Source organism: Carcharhinus amblyrhynchos, chromosome 1 (assembly GCF_965287045.1).
Source record: "Carcharhinus amblyrhynchos chromosome 1, sCarAmb.v2.hapA, whole genome shotgun sequence".
NCBI lineage: Eukaryota > Metazoa > Chordata > Chondrichthyes > Carcharhiniformes > Carcharhinidae > Carcharhinus > Carcharhinus amblyrhynchos.
The window spans coordinates 135,049,886-135,070,894 of record NC_137324.1 but is presented as its reverse complement, the minus strand read 5'-3'; the positions used below and the strand labels follow the sequence as shown (position 1 = coordinate 135,070,894).

General features: G+C 42.7%; 1 protein-coding gene across 1 annotated transcript in view; it reads left to right on the top strand.

Moving 5' to 3' along the window:
* The window catches only part of ednraa (endothelin receptor type Aa), a 46,158-nt gene extending 30,657 nt beyond the window's left edge, over window positions 1-15,501 (top strand). Inside the window, exons 5-7 of the mRNA XM_080193138.1 lie at window positions 5,794-5,933; window positions 11,602-11,710; window positions 14,398-15,501. Of these exons, the coding sequence (XP_080049264.1) occupies window positions 5,794-5,933; window positions 11,602-11,710; window positions 14,398-14,544 (396 nt within the window). The 3' untranslated portion in view covers window positions 14,545-15,501. The remainder of the gene's footprint in view (window positions 1-5,793; window positions 5,934-11,601; window positions 11,711-14,397) is intronic.
* Window positions 15,502-21,009: the final 5,508 nt, after the last annotated feature.

Here is a 21,009-nt window from a genome sequence, read left to right as displayed (position 1 = left end):
ATGCTCATACATCCTACCCCTAAGTATTTTTTCCATTAATTTCCCTACCACCGATGTCAAACTCACCGGTCTATAATTTCCAGGGTTATCCCTACTACCTTTTTTGAACAGCGGTACCACATTTGCTACCCTCCAGTCTTCTGGGACCTCACCTGTGTCCAAAGAAGAGACAAAGATTTGCACCAGAGGCCCAGCAATTTCATCTTTCACCCCCGCTAAGCAGCCTGGGATAAATACCATCAGGCCCCAGAGCTTTATCCGTCCTTACACTACCTAAAAGCCCGAGCACTTCCTCCCTCGTAATAGATATTTCCTGCAACTGATCCTCAGCTCCCTCCAAGAGACCGCACGATTCCGAACCCCTCTCCTTCGTGAATACCGACGCAAAGTATTCATTCAGGAGCTCCCCCATTCCCTCCGACTCAATACATAACTCCCCACTTTTGTCCCTAAGAGGACCAATTTTCCCTCTAGCTACTCTCTTGCTCCTAATATAGGAATAAAATGCCTTTGGATTTTCCTTAATCCTACCAGCCAAAGCCATTTCATGCCCTCTCTTCGCCCTTCTAATTCCCCTTTTTAGCTCCCTCCTACTCTCTCTATATTCCTCCAGCGCACTCTCCATACCCAGTCGTTTCGACCTAACATGCGCCTCCCTCTTCTTCCTGACCAAGTCTTCAGTACCCCCTGTAATCTACGGCTCTCTAATCCTACCTTTCCCATCCTTCCGCTTAACCGGAACATACCTCCCCTGCAACCATTTCATTTTGCCCTTAAAAGCCTCCCACTTGCCAACCGTGGACTTTCCAGCTAACAGTCCCTCCCAATCAGTGTCCTGCAGCTCCCTCCTAATCCTGCCATAGCTCGCCTTTCCCCAGTTCAGCACACTCCCATTCAGCCGGCACTCGTCCCTTTCCATTTCCATCCTAAAGTAGATGGACTTGTGGTCACTGTTAGCCACACGTTCGCCTACCTCTACCTCGACCACCTGCCCCGGCTCATTACCCAACACTAAATCCAGTATAGCCCCTCCCCTAGTCGGGCTAGTTACATACTGCTCTAGAGACCCTTCCAAAACACATTTCACAAATTCCTCTCCCTCCGTACCCCCAGCTCTAGGCCCCCTCCAATTCACTCCATGTAGATTAAAGTCACCCACTACAACCACTCTATTCTTCCTGCACCTGTCCAAAATGCCCTGCAAATGCCTTCCTCCACTGACCTCGGGCTGTTGGGTGGCCTATAGTACACCCCTAGCAACGTAATCTCTCCCTTTTTATTCCTCAACTCCACCCACAGCGACTCAATCCCTAACTCCTCCATATTGTCCTCCCTCTGCACTACTGTGATGTTTTCCTTTACTAACAGTGCCACCCCTCCACCTCTCTTCAACCCTCCTGTCACACCTATAACACTTGTACCCAGGAACATTCAGCTGCCAGTCCTGCCCTTCCCGTAACCACGTCTCCGTTACAGCCACCACATCTAACTTCCTCACAAACATCAAGGCCCTAAGCTCATCCGTTTTCCCTGCCACACTCCTAGCATTGAAACAGATACAGTTCAACCCACGAGTGTCCCTCGGAACCTCCTTCTCCCTGATAATTTTCCTTTCACCCGACTCTCTCCCAGCCACCTCCCCACCCCCCCTCCATATTAGTTTAAACCATTCCTAAACACCCCAGCTAACCTCCCCGCTAAGACACTAGTTCCCCTCCCATTCAAATTCTCTCCACCCCGTTCACATCCTTTCTAGTTTTATGTAGTGACAACTTTTGTGAACAAATGAATAACGTATAAAACAAATTGCACCATCAATAATTCCAAAAAGAAGTACCCGGAACAAAAAGAGAAAATGCTCGACAATCTCAGCAGGTCTGACAACATCTGTAGAGAGAGAACAGAGCTAACATTTCAAGTCTGGGCCACCTAGACTTCCCAAGCCAAAGTTTTAAGCATATTATCGAAGTTTCTTAGCTTGGTAACAAGCCTAATTGATCTTGTAATTGCCTTTAGTTGAGTTTAAAACTGAATCCAAAATTAAATCATGTTATGATCACTGCTACCTAATTTGCTAATTGTCCTTAAATAATCCTGTCTCATTGCATATTACCAGGTTTGAATAGCCTGCTCTGTAGTTGGCTCGAGAATATGCTCCTCTCAGAAACTGTCCTGTAACAGTATGAACTCAGCTTTCAGGCTTTCTTTGCCAATCTGATTCATCCAATTTATTGTAGAATAAAATCATGCATGATTATGTCTGTCCCTAATTCTTCCTGTAATCTCCATCCCAGAGCGTTGTTATTGTTTGGAGGCCTATGAACTGTTCCCACAATTTACTTCTTCCGTTTGCTATACCTCTGCCTAAAGTAATTCTGCACCTTGATCTTTAGAACGAAGGTCATCTCTTACTTTTGTACTAAGGTCATCCTTCATTCATAGAGCTACCCCACTAGCATTTCTTAGCTTCCTGTCCTTCCAAAATATAAAGTAGCCTTGACTATTCAGGACCTAGCCTTGGTCACCTTACAGCCACAGATCATACACATTCATTTCTAGTTGAGCTGTAAATTCCTCTACTTCGTTTTGAATGCTATGTGCATTCAGGTACTGAACCTTTATTGTCTTTCTACTGTTTTGCAAGCCCTGACCTTACCAATTGGCACACTCTTAGGTTTGTGCATGCCGCCACATGCTGATTATCATTTCCTTTATTGCCATCTTCTTCCTTTGCTTTCCTTTCTTTCACATAATCCCTTGCCCTCATTATTTATATTAAAGCCTTTCCCTCCTGTTTTAGTTGTATGACTCACAAAAATACTGGTTCCAGCATAGTTCACAGAATCATACTATCCCTACAATGCAGAAGGAAGCCTATCAGCCCATTGAGTCTGCACTGCCAACAATCTCACCCAGGCCCTATCCCCATAAACCCATGTATTTATCCCACTAATCCCTCTAACCTATGCATCCCAAGACACTAAGGGACAATTTAGCATGGCCAATCAACCTAACCCATAAATCTTTGGACTGTGGGAGGAAACCAGACCACCTGGGGGAAATCCATGCAGACATGGAGAGAATGTGCAAACTCCACACAGACAGTGACGCAAGACAGGAATTGAAGCCAGTTCCCTGGAGTGCTAACCACTGTGTCACCGTGCTGCCCTCAAGACCATCCCAAAGGTACCGCTCCCACTTTCCCCAGTACTTGTGCTAGCGCCTTATAAATTGAAATTCATTTCACCCGTACCAAGCTTTGAGCCATGCATTCAACTCTCTAATCTTTTTAACTCTGTGCCACATTGTTTGTGTTTGTGGCTTTGCTTTGTAATTTAGCCCCTAGCTGTTCTACTCCTGAAACAAAATCTCTTTCCTAGTCCCATCTATGTCATGTAATCACAATAATGAATCTTCCCCATCCCTCTGCAAATCCACCTCCAGCTCTGAGATGTTCTGAACCCTAGCACCAGTCAGGCAACACAGCCTACTGAACTCTCAATCTTCGTTACTACACTGTCCCTTACTACCATTACATTTCTATTTACTCCCAATCACTTATCATACTAATTTAAACATTAGGAATGCAATAAAACTTACTGCTTAAAATAAACCAGTAGACTGACCAGCTTTTTTCTTCCCTTCTGATTGTGTTTCCTAATTAATTATAACAAAGCTAGTTGAGTTTTATTTATGCTTATCTAATTACAGCTATTTACACACAACCCTAAAAGCAGTATATTAACTTAATTGTTTACCATCAAACCATAAACAAGTTACAGAATAAAAAGAGGCCATTCAGTCTGTCATGTCTGCATCAGCCAAAAAGAGAACAGAAAAGCTGGCCGTTCATTTTAATCCCACTTTCCAACACCTGGTCTGCAGCCTTGCAGGTTTAATCACTTCATGCAGATCCAGGTACTTATAAAATAAATAGAGCATTTCAGCCTCAATCACCAACTTAGGCAGTGAATTCCAGATGCCCACCAGCCTCTTAGTGAAAAATATTTTCATCCTGTTCCCTCTAATCCTTCCACATATCACCTTGAATCTATGTCCCTGGTAAGTGAGCCCTCTGCTAGTGGGATCAAATTTTTCCTGTCTACTCTGACTAGACTTCTTATAATTTTATAGCCATGTTGTGGAGATGCTGTCATTGGACTGGGGTGGGCACAGTAAGAAGTCTCACAACACCTGGTTAAAGTCCAACGGGTTTATTTGGTATCACAAGCTTTTGGAGCACTGCTTCTTCATCAGGTGAGTGGAGCTCTGACCTTCAACACCTGATGAAGGAGCAACGCTCCAAAAGCTTGTGATACCAAATAAACCTATTGGACTTTGACCTGATGTTGTGAGACTGCTTATCATAATTTTGTACACCTCTTAGCCTCCTCTGTTCCAAGCGAAACAACCACAGCCTTTCCAATCTCTTCTCATAGCTGCAATTTTTAGGCCATGGGATAATTCTTATAAATCTCTTCCACCTTCTCCCTAGAGCAATTATGTTCTCCCTGTAATGTGGTACACAAAATTCCAGTTATGGCCTAACCATAGAAACTAGAAGCAGGAGTAGGCCATTTGGCCTTTCGAACCTGCTCTTCCATTCATTTTGATCGTGGCTGATTATCGAATTCAATATCCTGATCCCCCTTTCCTCCCCCTCATCTTTTTATCCCTTTGGACCCTAAAGCTATATCTAATTTCTTTTTGAAATCAGACAATGTTTTGGCCTCAACTACGTTCTGTGATTATGAATTCCACCCTCTGGGTGAAGAAATTTCTCCTCACCTCAGTTCTAAGAGGCTTTACCCCCTTATCCTCAAATTATGAGCCCTAGTAACCAACGTGTTATACAGTCTCCACCATCACATTGTTGCCTTGTATTCAATACCTCACCTAATAAAGGAAAGCCTGTCATATGCTCTCTAGACCATCCAGTTTCCCTGTACTGTCACCTTGTTCAACCACTTATAGTATCTCCCCATTTATTGAGTATTGCCTGACTTTGTTTGCCCTCCACATGTACATTACCTCATTTTTTCGGATTGAATTCCATTTGCCACTTCTCTGCCCACCTAACCAAATCATTAATATCATTCTGAAGTCGACTGTTTTCCTGTTCACTATCACAACAGACTCTTTGTAACTGTAGTTACATGCCAAACAATCATCTTACGGCTTTTGAGTGAGAGAATGATTAATTTTTTTTTCAAATTCAGTCAGTGTGCGCTGATTCATGAAACTCCAAGTCTCCGATTTATAACTCCTCATAACTCGATATAAATCCTCTCTGTAACTCTCTGGTCTTGCTGTGCTCGTTATCTCTCTGAGGTTCCTGTCAATAACTCTCTCTGATTTCTCTGCGCTCTGTCTCTCTCTATGCTTCTTCTCTATAACTCTCTGGCCTCGCTGTACTCTCTCTCTCCTCTAGGTTCCTCTCTATAACTCTCTCTCTGGTCTCACTGTGCTCCATTAGGCTCCTCTCTATAATTCTCTTTCCCAGGCTGCTTTTATAATTTCCAGTGTAGTCTCCATTATAAGTCCATTTTTATTTTATTGCACATTCTTCACTACAGTATAAAGTCAAAATCAGCGCCCCATAACCTTTCACCAGCTTGTGCCATGTGTTGCTTGATTAGATCCATTTGTTTGATAAATATATCCGAAGGATTCCTGTCACAAGCCTTCAGTTTACAAACACTTGTGTGGAAAAATATCTGTTTTGTTTGCTGCTCTGTATAAATAGCTGATACCCATTGTACTGAAGCTTGTTTTCATATGTTTATTTTTCAGCGCCGAGAAGTGGCCAAAACCGTTTTGTTTTTGGTTGTAATTTTTGCTCTGTGCTGGTTCCCTCTTCATCTTGGCAGGATTCTAAAGAAAACCAATTACCGGTATAAACAAGATGACAATAAGAGATGTGAATTCCTCAAGTAAGTGAGATGAACAAATGCTGTTCCCTTTACATAAATGTCAAATTCACCATGTGGGATGCTGAAAGGAATTATTAACAAGTTGACATGAAATTTTTTCTCCCATTATCTTAACATGTATAATTATGAATCTGTATAAAAAAACCAATTTAAAATATGCTGTTAATATCCGCAGTACAAAGAACAGTACAGTACAGGAACATCCCCTTCAGCCCACCAAGCCAGAGCCAATCATGTTGTCCTATCTAGACCAACCGCCTGAATCCCTCTATTCCCTTCCTGTTCATGTGTCTATTCAGATGTCTTAAATGTCGCTAATGTATCTGCCTCAACCACCTCACTTGTCAGTGTATTCCAGGCCCTCGCCACCCTCTGTGTAAAAAAAAAACTTCTCCTGCATATCTCCACTGAACTTTTCCCCCCTTACCTTGAACTTATGGCCCTTTGTAATTGTCATTTCTGCCCTGGGAAAAAGCTTCCAATTGTTCACCTTATCTACGTCCCTCATAATTTTATAAACTTCTGTCAGATCACCCCTCAGCCTTCGTCTTTCTAAGGAGAACAATCCCACTTTATTCAATCTCCCCTTCCATACCAGGCAACATCCTGGTAAACCTTTTCTGCACCCTCTCCAAAGCCTTCACTTGCTTCTGACAAAGTGGCGACCAGAATTGGACACAGTATTCCAAATGTGGCCTAACCAATGTTTTATGTAACTAACATCATTTGCCAACTTTTATACTCGGTGCCCCGGCCAATGAAGGCAAGCATGCCACATGCTTTCTTCACCACTTTTTCCACTTGTGCTGCCACTTTTAAGGATCTGTGGACCTGTACTCCCAGATCTCTTTGTGTGTTTATGCTCCTGATGATTCTGCCGTTTGTTTTGTAGCTCCAAACTGAATTGGACCTACCAAAATGCATGACTTTGCATTTGTCTGGATTAAATACCATTTTAAGTGCCAGATTAAATACCACCTGCTATTTCTCTGCCCAATTTTCCATCCTATCCACGTCCTGGTGTATTCTCGGACAATCTTCGTCACTATCTGCAACTCCAGCAATCATAGTATCATCCACAAACTTGCTAATCAGATCAGCTATGTTTTCTTCCAAGTCATTTATATATACTACAAACAGCAGAGGTCCCAGCACTGATCCCTGAGGAACATCATTATTTACAAACCTCCATTCAGAAAAATACCCTTCCACCGCTACCCTCTGTGTTCTATAGCCAAGCCAGTTCTGAATCCATTTAGCTAGTTCACTCTTGATCCTGTGAGATTTAACCTTTTGCACCAACCTGCCATGAGGGACCTTGTCAAATGCTTTACTAAAGTCCATGTAGATACCATCTACAGCCCTTCCCTCGTCAATCATTTTTGTCACCTCTTCAAAAAACTCAATCAAATTAGTGAGACGTGACCTCCCTTGTACAAAAGTCACCAATAAGACCATACAGTTCCAAATGTGTATAGATCCTATGCCTAAGAATCTTCTCCAACAATTTCACGATCACTGACATCAAACTCACTACCCTATAATTACCCAGTTATCCTTACTACCTTTCTTAAATAACAGGACAAGAGTGGCTATTCTCCAATCTACTGAGACCTCACTTGTGGCCAACAAAGAAACAAAGATTTCTGGCCCAGCAATTTCCCCTTTTGTCTCCCTCAGTAATATGGGATAGATGCCATTTGGCCCTGGGGCTTTCTACCTTAATGCTTTTAATACACATAACATTTCCTCCCTTGTAACAATGAATTGCTCTAGAGGTTTACATACCCCTCTGTGACACCATCAATGCATCCCTCCTTTGCAAATACCGATGCAAAGTACTCACTAAGGATGTCACCTACTTCCTTTGGTTCTATGTATAATTTCCCTGCTTTATCCTTCAGTGGACCAACTTTCTCTGGCTACCATCTTGTTCCTAATGTATGAACAAAATACCTTGGATTTCTCCTTAATCCTGCCTGCCAAGGATATTTCATGACCCCTTTTTGCCCTCCTAATTCTGTATTTGAGTTATTTTCTACTTTCCCTGTAGTCTTCAAGTGTTTCATCTGTTTTTAGTTACCTGGACCTTATGCATGCATCCTTTTTCTTTTTAACTAGATGTGCAATTTCCATGGTCATCCGTGCCTCCCAAATCCTGCCTTTCCTGTCCTTCATTTTCACAGTCACATGCCTGTCCTGCACTCCGACCAACTGCTCCTTAAAAGACTCCCACATGCCAGATGTGGATTTATGCTCAAACAATAGCCTCTCCTAAACAACAGCTTCTGAATGCTGCCTAATCTGGGTGTAGTTAGCCTCCCTCCAGTTCAGCACCTTAACTCTAGGACGACACTTGTCCTCTTCCATGAGTATCTGAAAACTTATGGAATTGTGTGTGGTCACTGTTCACCACATGTTTGCCAACTGCAACTTTGATGACCTAGCCAGGCTCATTCCCTTGTATCAGGTCCAGTATGGCCCCCTGTCTCGTTGGACTATCTACATATTGTTCCAAAAAATCTTTCTGGATACACTTAACAAATTTGTCACCGTCCGAACCTCTAGCCCTAAGGGATTTCCAGTTAATATGAGGAAAATTAAAGTCACAACAACCCTATTATTTCTCCTTCTGTCCAGAATCTGCTTACATATCTGTTCTTCAACTTCCTGTGAGCTGTTGGGTGGCCTGTAGTACATCCCCATCATAGTGACTGTCCCTTCCAGTTTCTGAGCTCTACCCAGTGTCTCATTACATGATTCTTCCAAGGTGTCCTCTCCCTGTACAACTGTCATATGTTCCCGAACCAGTATTGCAACTGCCCCACTTCTCTTGCCTTCCCCTCTGTATTTCCTAAGACACCTATATCCCAGAACATTTAGCTGTCAGTCCTGTCCCTCTTTTAACCAAGTCTCAACCACATCCAAGTTCCGCGTATGAATCAAGGCTCTAAGTTCATCTGTCTTACCTGATATACTCCTTGCATTGAAGCAGATGCACTCCAGGTCTTCAGACGCACTAAGTTCAATCTCCCCAGCCTGCTCTTCCTCGTAGCTAGCCTGGTCTTGGTCCCATGCTCATCCCCAGTCTCTACACTTGCTGACCTACTCTTCTGATTCCACCCTTCTGCCAAGTTTAAACCCACCTGAACCACACTAGCAAACCCCCCAGCCAGAATACTGGTGCCTCTCCAGGTCAGGTGTAAACAGTCCTTCCTGTACAGGCCCCACCTTCCATGGAAGTCGTCCCAATGATCCACAAATCCGAAGCCCTCCTTCCTGCACCAGCTCTTTAGCAACGTGTTTAGCCGAACTATCACCCTGTTCCTAGCCTCACTAGTGTATGACATGGGGAGTAATCCTGAGATTACTATCCTCAAGGTCCTGCTTTTTAATCTTCTAACTAACTCCCTAAATTGCCATTGCAGGACCTTGCTACTCTTTCTACCTATGTCATTCATGCCAATGTGGACAATGACATCTGTCTGATTTCCCTCCTGTTTTAGGATGCTTTGTACTAAGTACTGTACTAATCAAGCAGTTCATAAAATCCCAGTAGCATTCACAGCATGGGAAATTTGTCTTTCATGTCCTCAAAATGTCCCAAAGCATTTTCATTTCTAAGTGTACTCGTTGCAAAAGTATCTCACAATCATAAACTCTGAAAAAAGTGGTTTGAAGATCCTCTCCGGAGACTTGAGCACAAAATCTAAGTTGACATTCTAGGAGGGTACTGACAGAGTGCTGCAATGTTGGAAGTGCCATCTTTTGGAAGAAATGTAAAATGAGGTCCCACCTGCCCATTTTAGTGAATACACTTCAAAGAAGAATTGCAGTTCTCCCTGATGCCGTGGCTCAATACTTATCCTCAACCAACCTCTTGTAACTTATTTACTTCTCACTGGCAAGTAAGAATGATTGGTGCTCACTGTTTATTACGCTTGTTGTTGACATTTTGTGAACTTTTGAGCAGCAACATACGGTCATCAGGAGTTTGATAGGATGCAACCCACGGAAAGCAACTGTCCCGGATGGGGTACCCGGACATGCAGTCAGATCCTGTACGGATCAGCTGGCAGGAATACTCACAGACATCTTCAACCTCTCTTTACAACAATCTGAGGTCCCTACCTACTTCAATAAGACGACCATCATCCTGGCACCTAAGAAAAGCCAAGCAGCATGCCTTAATGACTACCTGGCGGTGGCTCTGACATTCATCATTATGAAGTGCTTTGAAAGGTTAGTCATGGCACAAATCAATTCCAGCCTCCCGGACTACCTGGATCCACTACAGTTTGCCTACTGCCGCAAAAGTCCACAGCAGACACCATTTCCCTGGCCCTGCACTCAACCCTGGAACACCTAGATAACAAGGATACCTATGTCAGATTCCTATTTATTGGCTACAGCTCAGCCTTCAACACTTATTCCCACGAAACTCATCTCCAAACTCTGTGGCGTGGGTCTCAGCACCTTCCTCTGCAACTGGATTTCCTAACTCACAGACCACAATCAGTAAGGATAGGCAACAACATGTCCTCCACAATCATCCTCAACATTGGTATCCCACAAGGCCGTGTTCTCAGCCCCCTACTATATTCCTTATACACCTGTGACTGTGCGGCCATATTCCCCTCCAATTTGATTTTCAAGTTTGCTGACGACACCACTGTTATGAGTCAGATCTCTAACACTAACGAGACAGAGTACAGGAATGAGAGAGAGAATCTGGTGAACTGGTGCAGCACCAATACTCTCTCCCTCAATGTCAATAAAACAAAGGAGATTGTTATCGACTTCAGGAAGCCCCTGTCTACATCAATGGGGATGAAATAGAAAGGGTCAAGAACTTCAAGTTTTTAGATGTCCAGATCACCAACAACCTGTCCTGGTCTACCCATGCCCACACTATAGTCAAGAATGCCCACCAGTGCCTCTACTTTTTCAGAACACTAAGGAAATTTGGCATGTCAGCTGCGACTCTCATCAACTTTTACTGACACATCATAGAAAGCATTCCTTCTGGTTGTATCACAGGTTGGTATGGCTCCTGCTTTACCCAACACCGCAAGGAACTACAAAAGGTTATGAATGTAGCTCAATCCATCCGGCAAACCAGCCTCCCATCCATTGACTCTGTCTACACTTCCCGCTGCCTCAGCAAAGCAGCCAGCATAATTAAGGACCCCATGCACCCCAGACATTCTCTCTTCCACCTTCTTCCTCCAGGATAAAGATACAGAAGTCTGAGTTCACGTACCAACCGACTCAAGAACAGCTTCTTTACTGCTGCTCTCAGACTTTTGAATGGATCTACCTTGCATTAAGTTGATCTTTCTCTACTCCCTAGCTATGACTGTAACACTACATTCCCCAGTCTCTCATCTCCTTCTCTATGAACAGTATGTTTTGTCTTTAGCAAGCAAGAAACAATACTCATCACTGTATGTTAATACATGTGACAACAAATCAAATCAAATAAAGGATGGAGTAACAGTGGGGAGAGCATGAGAGTATGGTATTGAGATAGAGGATCATCCATACTCATGTTGAACGGTGGAGCAGTTTTGAAGAGTCAAATGATATGCTTTTGCTGCTATTTTCTATGTTTCTACATAAGAGTGTATTGATATTAACTCTAACACTGGTTTGTTGCTTTCCTCAGCTTTGTGCTAGTCTTGGATTTTATTGGCCTCAATCTAGCAATTCTGAACTCCTGTATAAATCCCATCGCTCTGTACTTTGTGAGCAAGAAATTTAAAAATTGCTTCCAGGTAGGAACCTTGTTAACAAAGATGTGTCATTAGAATATGTAATTCTTAGACTGTTGATTGAAAATGCATGAGATCACACACATTTATTTAACCTATTAATTAGGTATGGTGTATAAAAGAACAAGTTCCACAAAGTACATTTGCTGTACTGAACATGTTCAAAGGGAATATAAGCCAGAGCATTGGGTCATAGTCAGACTTGAATAGTATAGAAGAGGCCTTTGTCCCATTGAGTCTGCACTGACATTAAAACTACACTAATCCCATTTTCCAGCACTTAACATTTACCCTTGAATACTGTGACATTTCAAGTGCTCATTGAAGTACTTTTCAAAGATTGTGAGGTTTCCTAATGCTATTACCCTCACAGGCAGTGCATTCCAGACTCCCACCACCCTTCTGACAACATTTTTCCTCAGATCCACTCTTAACCTTCTGCCCCTCATCTTAAAATTATGCCCTCATTATTGACCATTCGACTAAGGGGAGCAGCTGCTTCCTATCCACCCTGTCCATACCCGTCATAATCATATACACCACAATCAAGTACCCCCTTAGCCTTCTCTACTCTAAAGAAAACAATCTGAGCATAACCAGCCTCTCCTCATAGTTAAAATGCCTCATCCTAGACAACATCCTGGTGAATTTCCTCTGTACCCCCTCTAGTGCTATTACATCCTTCCTATAGTGAGGTAGCCAGAGCTGCACACAGTACTTTAGCTTAGGCCCAACCAAAGTTTTATACAGCTCCATGATAACCAATGTGCTCTTATAATCTATGCCACGAAAAATAAAGGCAAGTGTCCTGAATAATGTCCTTAACATGCCCGACTGCCTTCAGGGATCTGTGGACAAGCACCCCAAGATCCTTCTGTTCCTCTGAGTTTCCTAGTGTCCTATCATTCATTGACTTGTTAATCTTTCCAAAATGCATCATTTCACATTTTTTAAGGTTAAGTTCCATCTGTCACTGATCTGCTCTGGTGACCAACCTGTTGATATCTACCTGGAAACTAAGACCTTCTTCTTCACTATTAACTACCTTGTCAAACTTTGTGTCATCTGGAAACTATCATTATCCACCCCTCCCCCCAACCCATATTCTCATCGATGTCATTTGTATTTATCATGAACAATAAGAGATCTAGCACTGATCCCTGTGGTATGCCAGTGAACTCCAGCTTCCATTAACACAAACAGCCTTCTACCACCACCCTCTGTCTTCTATCACTTAAGCTAGTTTTGGATTCAACTTGCAAAGTTATCCTGGATCTCATGCGCTATTGCCTTCTTTATCAGCCTCCCATGAGGCATCTTGTCAAAGGCTTTGCTAAAATCCATATAAACTACATCAACTACACTACCCTCATCTACACACCCAATCACCTCCTCAAAAAATTCAATCAAATGTGTTAGACATGACCTCCATCTGACAAAGTTACGCTGACTATCTCTGATCAAACTTTGCATCTCTCTCCAAGTGTAGATTAATTCTCCCCTTCAGAATTTTCTCCAACAGTTTCCCTATCATTGCCACCAAAAAATATCACATATCATAGCAGTATCACCAACAACCACAAATAAATTCTCAGGGAACTACATTTGTATCTTCAACTTGAATTAAAAAATAAATATTATAGCCCTCTCTCTCATCTACAAATTAACTGATAGACTATCACAGCCACTGACAGCTATACTTTGCCCAAACAAATTGAAGTGTAACACATTTTACATAAAAATGTCTTTGATTATCTACATTAGCATTCCTACCAATGAGGGGGAGAAAACAAGATTTTGGCATTTGGCAGATAGCATTAGGAAAATTACTTTCAGTTTCTCTACATGGGATATTCAGACCCTCACACTGCAGGAAAGGTTGGCCTTTTCTCGATTGGAATAAATGCCTTCATCAAATCTTAGCTTGGTCTTTTGTTCAAAAGTCAAAAGTGTTGATTTCTGCTATCAACACAATGTGACAACTGAAGACATCGGTCCTGATTTTACCTCCTGTTAGATTTTTGACAGTTGGGAAGCTCAGTGAATTGGAAACACATCCAATGTTCCTGCTATGAGGCCTCAGCTATTTTTAACATCTGGATCTCATTTAAATCAGTCTGCAAAACTTCCTTCCTGGATGGGACATGAAGTTAGTGGGAGATTCTGATGCCTGTGACTTTATTGGGAACCTAAAATATGTAGGGAAGGACTCTAAGAGCTTTGGGAGGATATCCTTCCCGGCCTTCTGAATGGATTAAATTTTAGAAGGGCTAGTTGGAAGAAGGAGGCGCTAACATCACAAGGTCTCTGAACTTTGCCACCAGGAATTTTACTCTCCCTCTCCTAACCAGCATTGGCTCTGCAACTTCCTGCCAAACTTCCCAATGGTCCCTGATGGCATCTGACTCACATCCCATTCTTGCTCCCCTCCACTGATTTTGACATTATTCTAGCCAGCTTCAGGCATGCAATGTTAAAATGAGGCCTGATAGTTAATATCATCCTGGCCTCAATCTCATCTGCCACCCACATTTCTGCATTGAATTATAATTAATGTCTATGTTTCGGCTTATGCTTATACACAGTAACAAGGCTTCATTGTGTGCCCTTTCTTTCAGCCATGTATCACAGCTGTACATATTGGTAGAGAAGTAGAAAGCTAATATGCTAATTGTTTGTGTGTCTTTCAGTCCTGTTTGTGCTGCTGTTGCCAAAGCCAGGCTCTCATGAACGTGATGCCCATGAATGATACCTCCAAACATGTAAGCTTGCATTGGAAAAACCATGAACCAAATAACCCTGGTGATCGTAGCAGCCGGAAGGATAGCATGAACTGAAAAGAAGATAGTTGCAGTCAGCATTGGGAAATGCAGCATGAGTAGAATTCACATGCTCCTCTATGTCTTAAACTGTATCTCTAACACCCTCTGCGGTAGAACTGAAGACAGGATGGATTGTGACTTGAACTCATCGATTTTGACTTATTTTGGGCTCCCAAAGAACTGTGATTACCCGTTGTAAACAGTTAGTCATGAACCAGCGTTGATTTTTATTTGTTGTGAGAATCAACAGGTAATATTTGATAATTGGCAGTGTCCACCAGCTTGAGCATCCATATGGCTTATTATCTACTTGAAAGGTCTTTAGGACCCACTATAGGTTTTTATTCACCTTTGGCATGCTGTGTAAATTGAAACCACTGGATAAGTCTATTGTGATATTTCACCAAGCTGTTAGATGCTAGAATCCAGGAAGGAAAATTTGTTTCACATACCTTTTCAGCATATAAACCTGTGTTTTTTTTATCATCAGGGGTTACAATGATAGTTTCACATGAATGTGACAAGTACTGCAATGAGACAGATACGATTCAAATCAATTCAATTGTTAACTGACAAAAGATATTGCAAGTCAATACTTTTTAGTAAGGAGTTGTTTAAATACTGTAGCCAATGTAAAGGGAATTAAACAGCCATCCTCATCACCTCTGAAAAACTATAGATGTCTTTAAGTGATTAGTTTTAGGGGGATATATATCCTTTCCCTTTTTATGTATAACCAATTGTGATTATACCATATTGTTTAAGTGAGCATATTATTGTGAGTTTTTGAAATGTCCCATGGATGTACATAAAAATATAAAGGCCTCAATGGCAATGTCATCAAAAGAACATAAATTCCACATGAAAGTTGTTTTTTAATTATGTAAATTACAGGGTTTATACCAATGAAGCATGTCTAAGACAAGCTCTGATTTATTTGTATTTGTAATGAACCCCCTACCTCTCCCAAATGCAATAAAAACAAGAATGATTCTTTATTGCTGTAATTTTGCTTAATTGCTGTTATTTAATGCAATGTGGCAAACAAAATATATAAAAACTGCTTCAACATGATTTATACACCATCTGTCATTCATTCATTCATGCATTTGTTTCACAGATGTTAAATAAATCACACCTGACAAATTTTTAAATGCCAAGCAACAAGTAGTCTGATGGTGATTAATGGCTTCACAGAGAAATTTACTTTACTTACCTACGTGCATTTGATTTTCAGCCACTGTCTTCAGATAAGCTAAAAGCATTGCTCTAAAATGTGAACAGCCATTATACACTGTAAAATTAAAATAACAGTTCATTCTCTTTTAATTTCACTTTAAGCTTCAAAGGTGGATCCAGTTTCATGAGAAAATGGTTTCTATGTAACCCACAATGGACAATTTGGGGGGAAGGCTGCATCAGGCCTGAATGTGTTGTCTACTAATTTGAATGTAAGATGCAGCATTGTATTAAATGCATTGCTGAGTGTCTGAACTCCACATCAGAGATCCATGTATGTATGAGGCTGACATTGTTAAAGGGGAGATGCATTTTCACAGGAGAAGACACTCCAAGAAGAGCAGTGACTAAATGCACAACAGGGCAGTCAGCATGCTCCAAGGTTTTCCTGCAGACTGGAGGTCTCGGTGCAGGAGATGGAGAGAAATCCTCTACCCCAATGAAACCATGTGATGGGAGTCACACCAGCCAGCAGGAAAGTTGGCAAGAGATCCTCACCACCTCTTTTAGGGAAGGCACCTCACCAGACAGCAGCAGGCCATCCCAGGGCTCAAGGGCCCAAAGGACTAAAGTCCCACCTGCTGAGAGGCGTCACCAATCAGAAGCCTGCTGAATCTACCTGAGGTCCAGGATTGTAATTGGATGCCAGGTGAGTGATGGAGGACGGAGTTCACAGGTTGGCGATTGTGGAGGAAGAGCAGGGGGGCTGGCAGGAAAGAGTTGGCCCTCTCTTTACTGAGGCCAGGTCCCATGAGCATCCCAGTAAAGATTAGCTTGTCATGCTCCCCACATCGTGAACCACCCCGCCACCCACTGCTAATCTCAGCAGTGGCAGAATGAGGCCCTCATGGGGAACATCCTACCAAAGACTTAATCAGACTGGAAATGAGAGGACTCTCACCCCCATCCTCCTGCTTGATTAAAAACCCCACCACCAACGCACCACATGGAGGACATTAAATTCTGCCCAAAGAGGCCCTCCAAGTTGATTGAGAAGGCTTTGGGAGCAGATAACAACCATAGTCAATACCAGAATCACAGTCCCAACAAACTGGTTGCAATGTCTCAGGAGTTTAGCAATCTAATAGCATGGTCAATATATATTTTTACAACTAAACAATTCACGATCTCCCCCCTTCACTCACCTACCAACAACCTTTATCAGTCATGACTCATATCTCACATTCAGTTTCACTTAGTGGCTGCCCACCACCAACTTTTCAAGGGCAATTAACAATGACGAGTATGCTGGCTTGTCAGCAATGCTCAAATCCCACTAAAAAAATTTTATAAAAACAACTTGCACTTCTGTGAGCCTCATACCAAACTCTCATAGCTTGCACACACTGCCAGCTATTTAAGTATGACAGGCACCTCACCCAAATTTATTGCCCTGCTCTCTTGCAGTAGGTGCTACAAAAAGAAAATGTGCTGCTGTCTGGCAGAGGACTGTGTGGAGTTTTCATGTTCTCCTTTATACCTCAGCTCCGCGGAGATACACTGCTTGCCATTATTGGAGTGAACATGACTGAGGTTGTGGTGGGGCTGAAAATATTGAAAGTGATGATGCTTCCAACTCAATCCTCATTCTCACAATCCATCTTTACCATATCCCATAATCTTTTCAGATTTACAAGCTGCAGATGCGCCTCTTGTTCTCCCATTCTGCACTTGCATCTCCCTCACCACACTCCCTGCCACTACCGCCACCTATCCAATCCCACTTACCTCACCACAATCCTACCTTTGTACCATTCTTCTTTCAGATTCTGTCCTGAACTAGAAATAGTTTTACTCAATTTATATTGGTATTACAGGGAATCAGAGACAGCCCCACAGAGATTGGAGGTGACCGAGAAGTAAACACCATTCACTAGATCCCAAGGAAGAAAAGAACAACCCAAAAACCAGGGAGTGGGATAGAAGAAGGACCCAGGATAACAGTTAAATCAAGGAACAAAAACAGGAATTGGAAACAAATCCTGTTCAGCGGAATTGAAAGTAAAAGACAGAGTGAAAGACTCTGAATTTAAAGAGCTGCAGGGAGCAGACTTGGAATAAAGTGGGCTTGTGAGAAACCAAAAGATCTGATGAGATAGCCGAAGGTCAGTGACTCCTTACCATAGGCTTTTACAGCAGTGGTATCCTGCTTGGCACCGCCGAATATCTGAGAGTATTTATAGTGAGGCTAGAGCCATAGAATCCATAGAATTCCCACAGTGCAGAAGGAGGCCATTTGGTCCATTGAGTCTGCACCAATTCTCTGAAAGAGTATCTTACCCAGGCCCACCGCTCCATCCTATTCCCATAACTCCGTGCATTTACCATGGCTAATTCACCTAACCTGCATATCTTTGAGCTATGGGAGGAAACACAAGCACCCAGAATAAACCCATGCAGACACAAGGAGAACATGAAAACTCCACACAGTCACCCAAGGACAGGGTCAAACAGGGTTACTGGCTCTGCAAGGGAGCAGTGCTAACCACTGTGCTGCCCCATGAAGCCTGAATGCACATGGAGATCCAAGGGAGAATGGCGGATGGCAAGTTCAAACCCTTGGAGATCGATCCTGGTTAGAGATGTCCAAGTGAAAGCATCGTTTGGGAAAGAAATCCCAAGCAGTTTCTTCACGTGAAGCCTGGAAGTCCTTGGGAGACAGTTTCCTTGATAGCCTTTGGCTCATATTTTGACAAGCATCTGGTGGGGCTGGATGAGAACTCCATTGGCACTACTTTGGGTGTCACATGTTACTTAATCGTAGAGTATTTGACCATGGTTCACCTGTTAGTTTATATGTACTGCATACTTAGTGCAAATAGTAGCATCTATGATATATTTTGTAATTTGTGTTACCTCTACAAATTTGTATGTATCTGTAAGATCTTTTCTGATGAATGATCTTTTCTTTAATAAATGTTTTATTCTTTTGTTAAAAGTTCATTAGCAGACTCTTGTGACTCTATTCAGTAGCTGATGATGAAAAAAAAACCCATCACTTGGCCTCACATTTGCAGCCACCAGCTCAGATACTGGCACTGTGCATACTTTACAAAGAACAATACAGCACAGGGACAGACCCTTCGGCCCTCCAAGCCTGCAAAGATCATATGTTCCTAACTAGACCATCCGTTTGTATCCCTCTATTCCCAGTCTGTTAATGTGGCTATCTAAATAAGTCTTAAATGATCCTAGTGTTTCTACCTCAACCACCTTGCTTGATATTCCAGGCCCCAACCATCCTGTGTAAAATATGTCCCCTGCATATCATGAACCTTGCCCCCCCTTATCTTGAACTTATGACCCCCTGTGTTTGTCATTTCTGACCTGGGAAAAAGCTTCCAACTGTTCACCCTATCTATGCCCTTCATAATTTTACAAACTTCTATTAGGTTGCCCCTCAACCTTCGTCTTTTCAGGGAGAACAACCCTAGTTTACTTAATCTTACCTCATAGCTAAGACCCTCCATACCAGGTAACATCCTGGTAAACCTTTTCTGTACTCTCTCCAAAGCCTCCACGTCCTTCTGGTAGTTTGGTGACCAGAACTGGACGCAATATTCCAAATGTGGCCTAACCAACGTTCTATATAACTACAACATCATATGCCAACTTTTATACTCTATGCCCTGTCCAATAAAGGCAAGCATGCCAAATGCCTTCTTCACCACCTTTTCCACCAGTGTTGCCACCTTTGAGGATCTATGGACTTGCTACCCAGGTCCCTCTGTGTGTCTATACTCCTTATGGTTCTGCCATTTATTGTATAGCTCGCCCCTACATTAGATCTACCAAAATGCATCACTTTGCATTTATTTGGATTAAATTCCATGCCATTTCTCCGCCCAATTTTCCAGCCTATCTATATTCTGTTGTATTCTCTGACAATGTTCATCACTATCCGCAATTCCTGCAATCTTTGTGTCGTCCGCAAACTGACTAATCAGACCAGCCACATCTTTCTCCAAATCATTTATACATATCACAAACAGCAGAGGTCCCAGTACAGTGCCCTGCGGAACACCACTAGTCACAGGCCTCCAATCAGAAAAAGACCCCTCCACTGCTACCCTCTGTCTTCTATGGCCAAGATGTGGAGATGCCGGCGTTGGACTGGGGTAAAAACAGAAAGAAGTCTCACAAAGTCCAACAAGTTTATTGGGGCTACAACATCTTCTCCAGAGTCTTCAACATGTCATTGATGAAGACAAACTTCTCACCAAGGCCATTCCCACACCCCACTTCTTGCCTTCAAACAACCGCACAACCTCAAACAGACCATTGTCCGTAGCAAACTACCCAGCTTTCAGGAGAATAGTGACCATAACACCACACAACCCTGCCACAGCAATCTCTGTAAGATGTGCCAGATTATCGACACGGATGCCATCATCTCATGTGAGAACACCATCCACCAGGTACAGAGTACATACTCTTGCAACTCGGCCAACGTTATCAATCTGATATGCTGCAGGAAAGGATGTCCCGAGGCTTGGTACATTGGGGAGACCATGCAAACACTACGACAACGGATGAATGAACACTGCAAGACAATCACCAGGCAAGACTGTTCTCTTCCTGTTGGGGAACATTTCAGCGGTCATGGGCATTCGGCCTCTGATCTTCGGGTAAGCATTCTCCAAGGCTACCTTCACGACACACGGCAGCGCAGAGTTGCTGAGGAGAGACTGATAGCCAAGTTCCGCACACATGAGGACGGTCTCAACTGGGATCTTGGGTTCATCTCACACTATCTGTAACCCCCACAAGTTGCCTGGACTTGCAAAATCTCACTAACTTTCCTGTCTGGAAACAGTACACATCGTTTTACATAAGAACATAAGAAATAGTTCTCATCTGTGCTCAATGCTCTCTCCACTCACATTGTCTGTACCTTTAAGAATTGATTAGCTGTAAAGACTCACATTCCAATCATTATTCATGTAAATTGAGTTTGTGTCTTTGTGCCCTGTTTGTGATCATAACTCCCACCCACCTGACAAAGGGACAGCCTGTTCCGAAAGCTTGTAGCGTTTGCTACAAGTAAACCTGTTGGACTTTAAGCGGTGTTGTGAGACTTCTTTCTGTTCTATGGCCAAGCCAATTCTGAATACATCTAGCTAGTTCACCCTTGATCCCATGTGATTTAATCTTTTGCATCAGCCTGCCATGAGGGACCTTATCAAATGCTTTACTAAAATCCATGTAGACTACGTCCACAGCCCTTCCCTTGTTAATCAT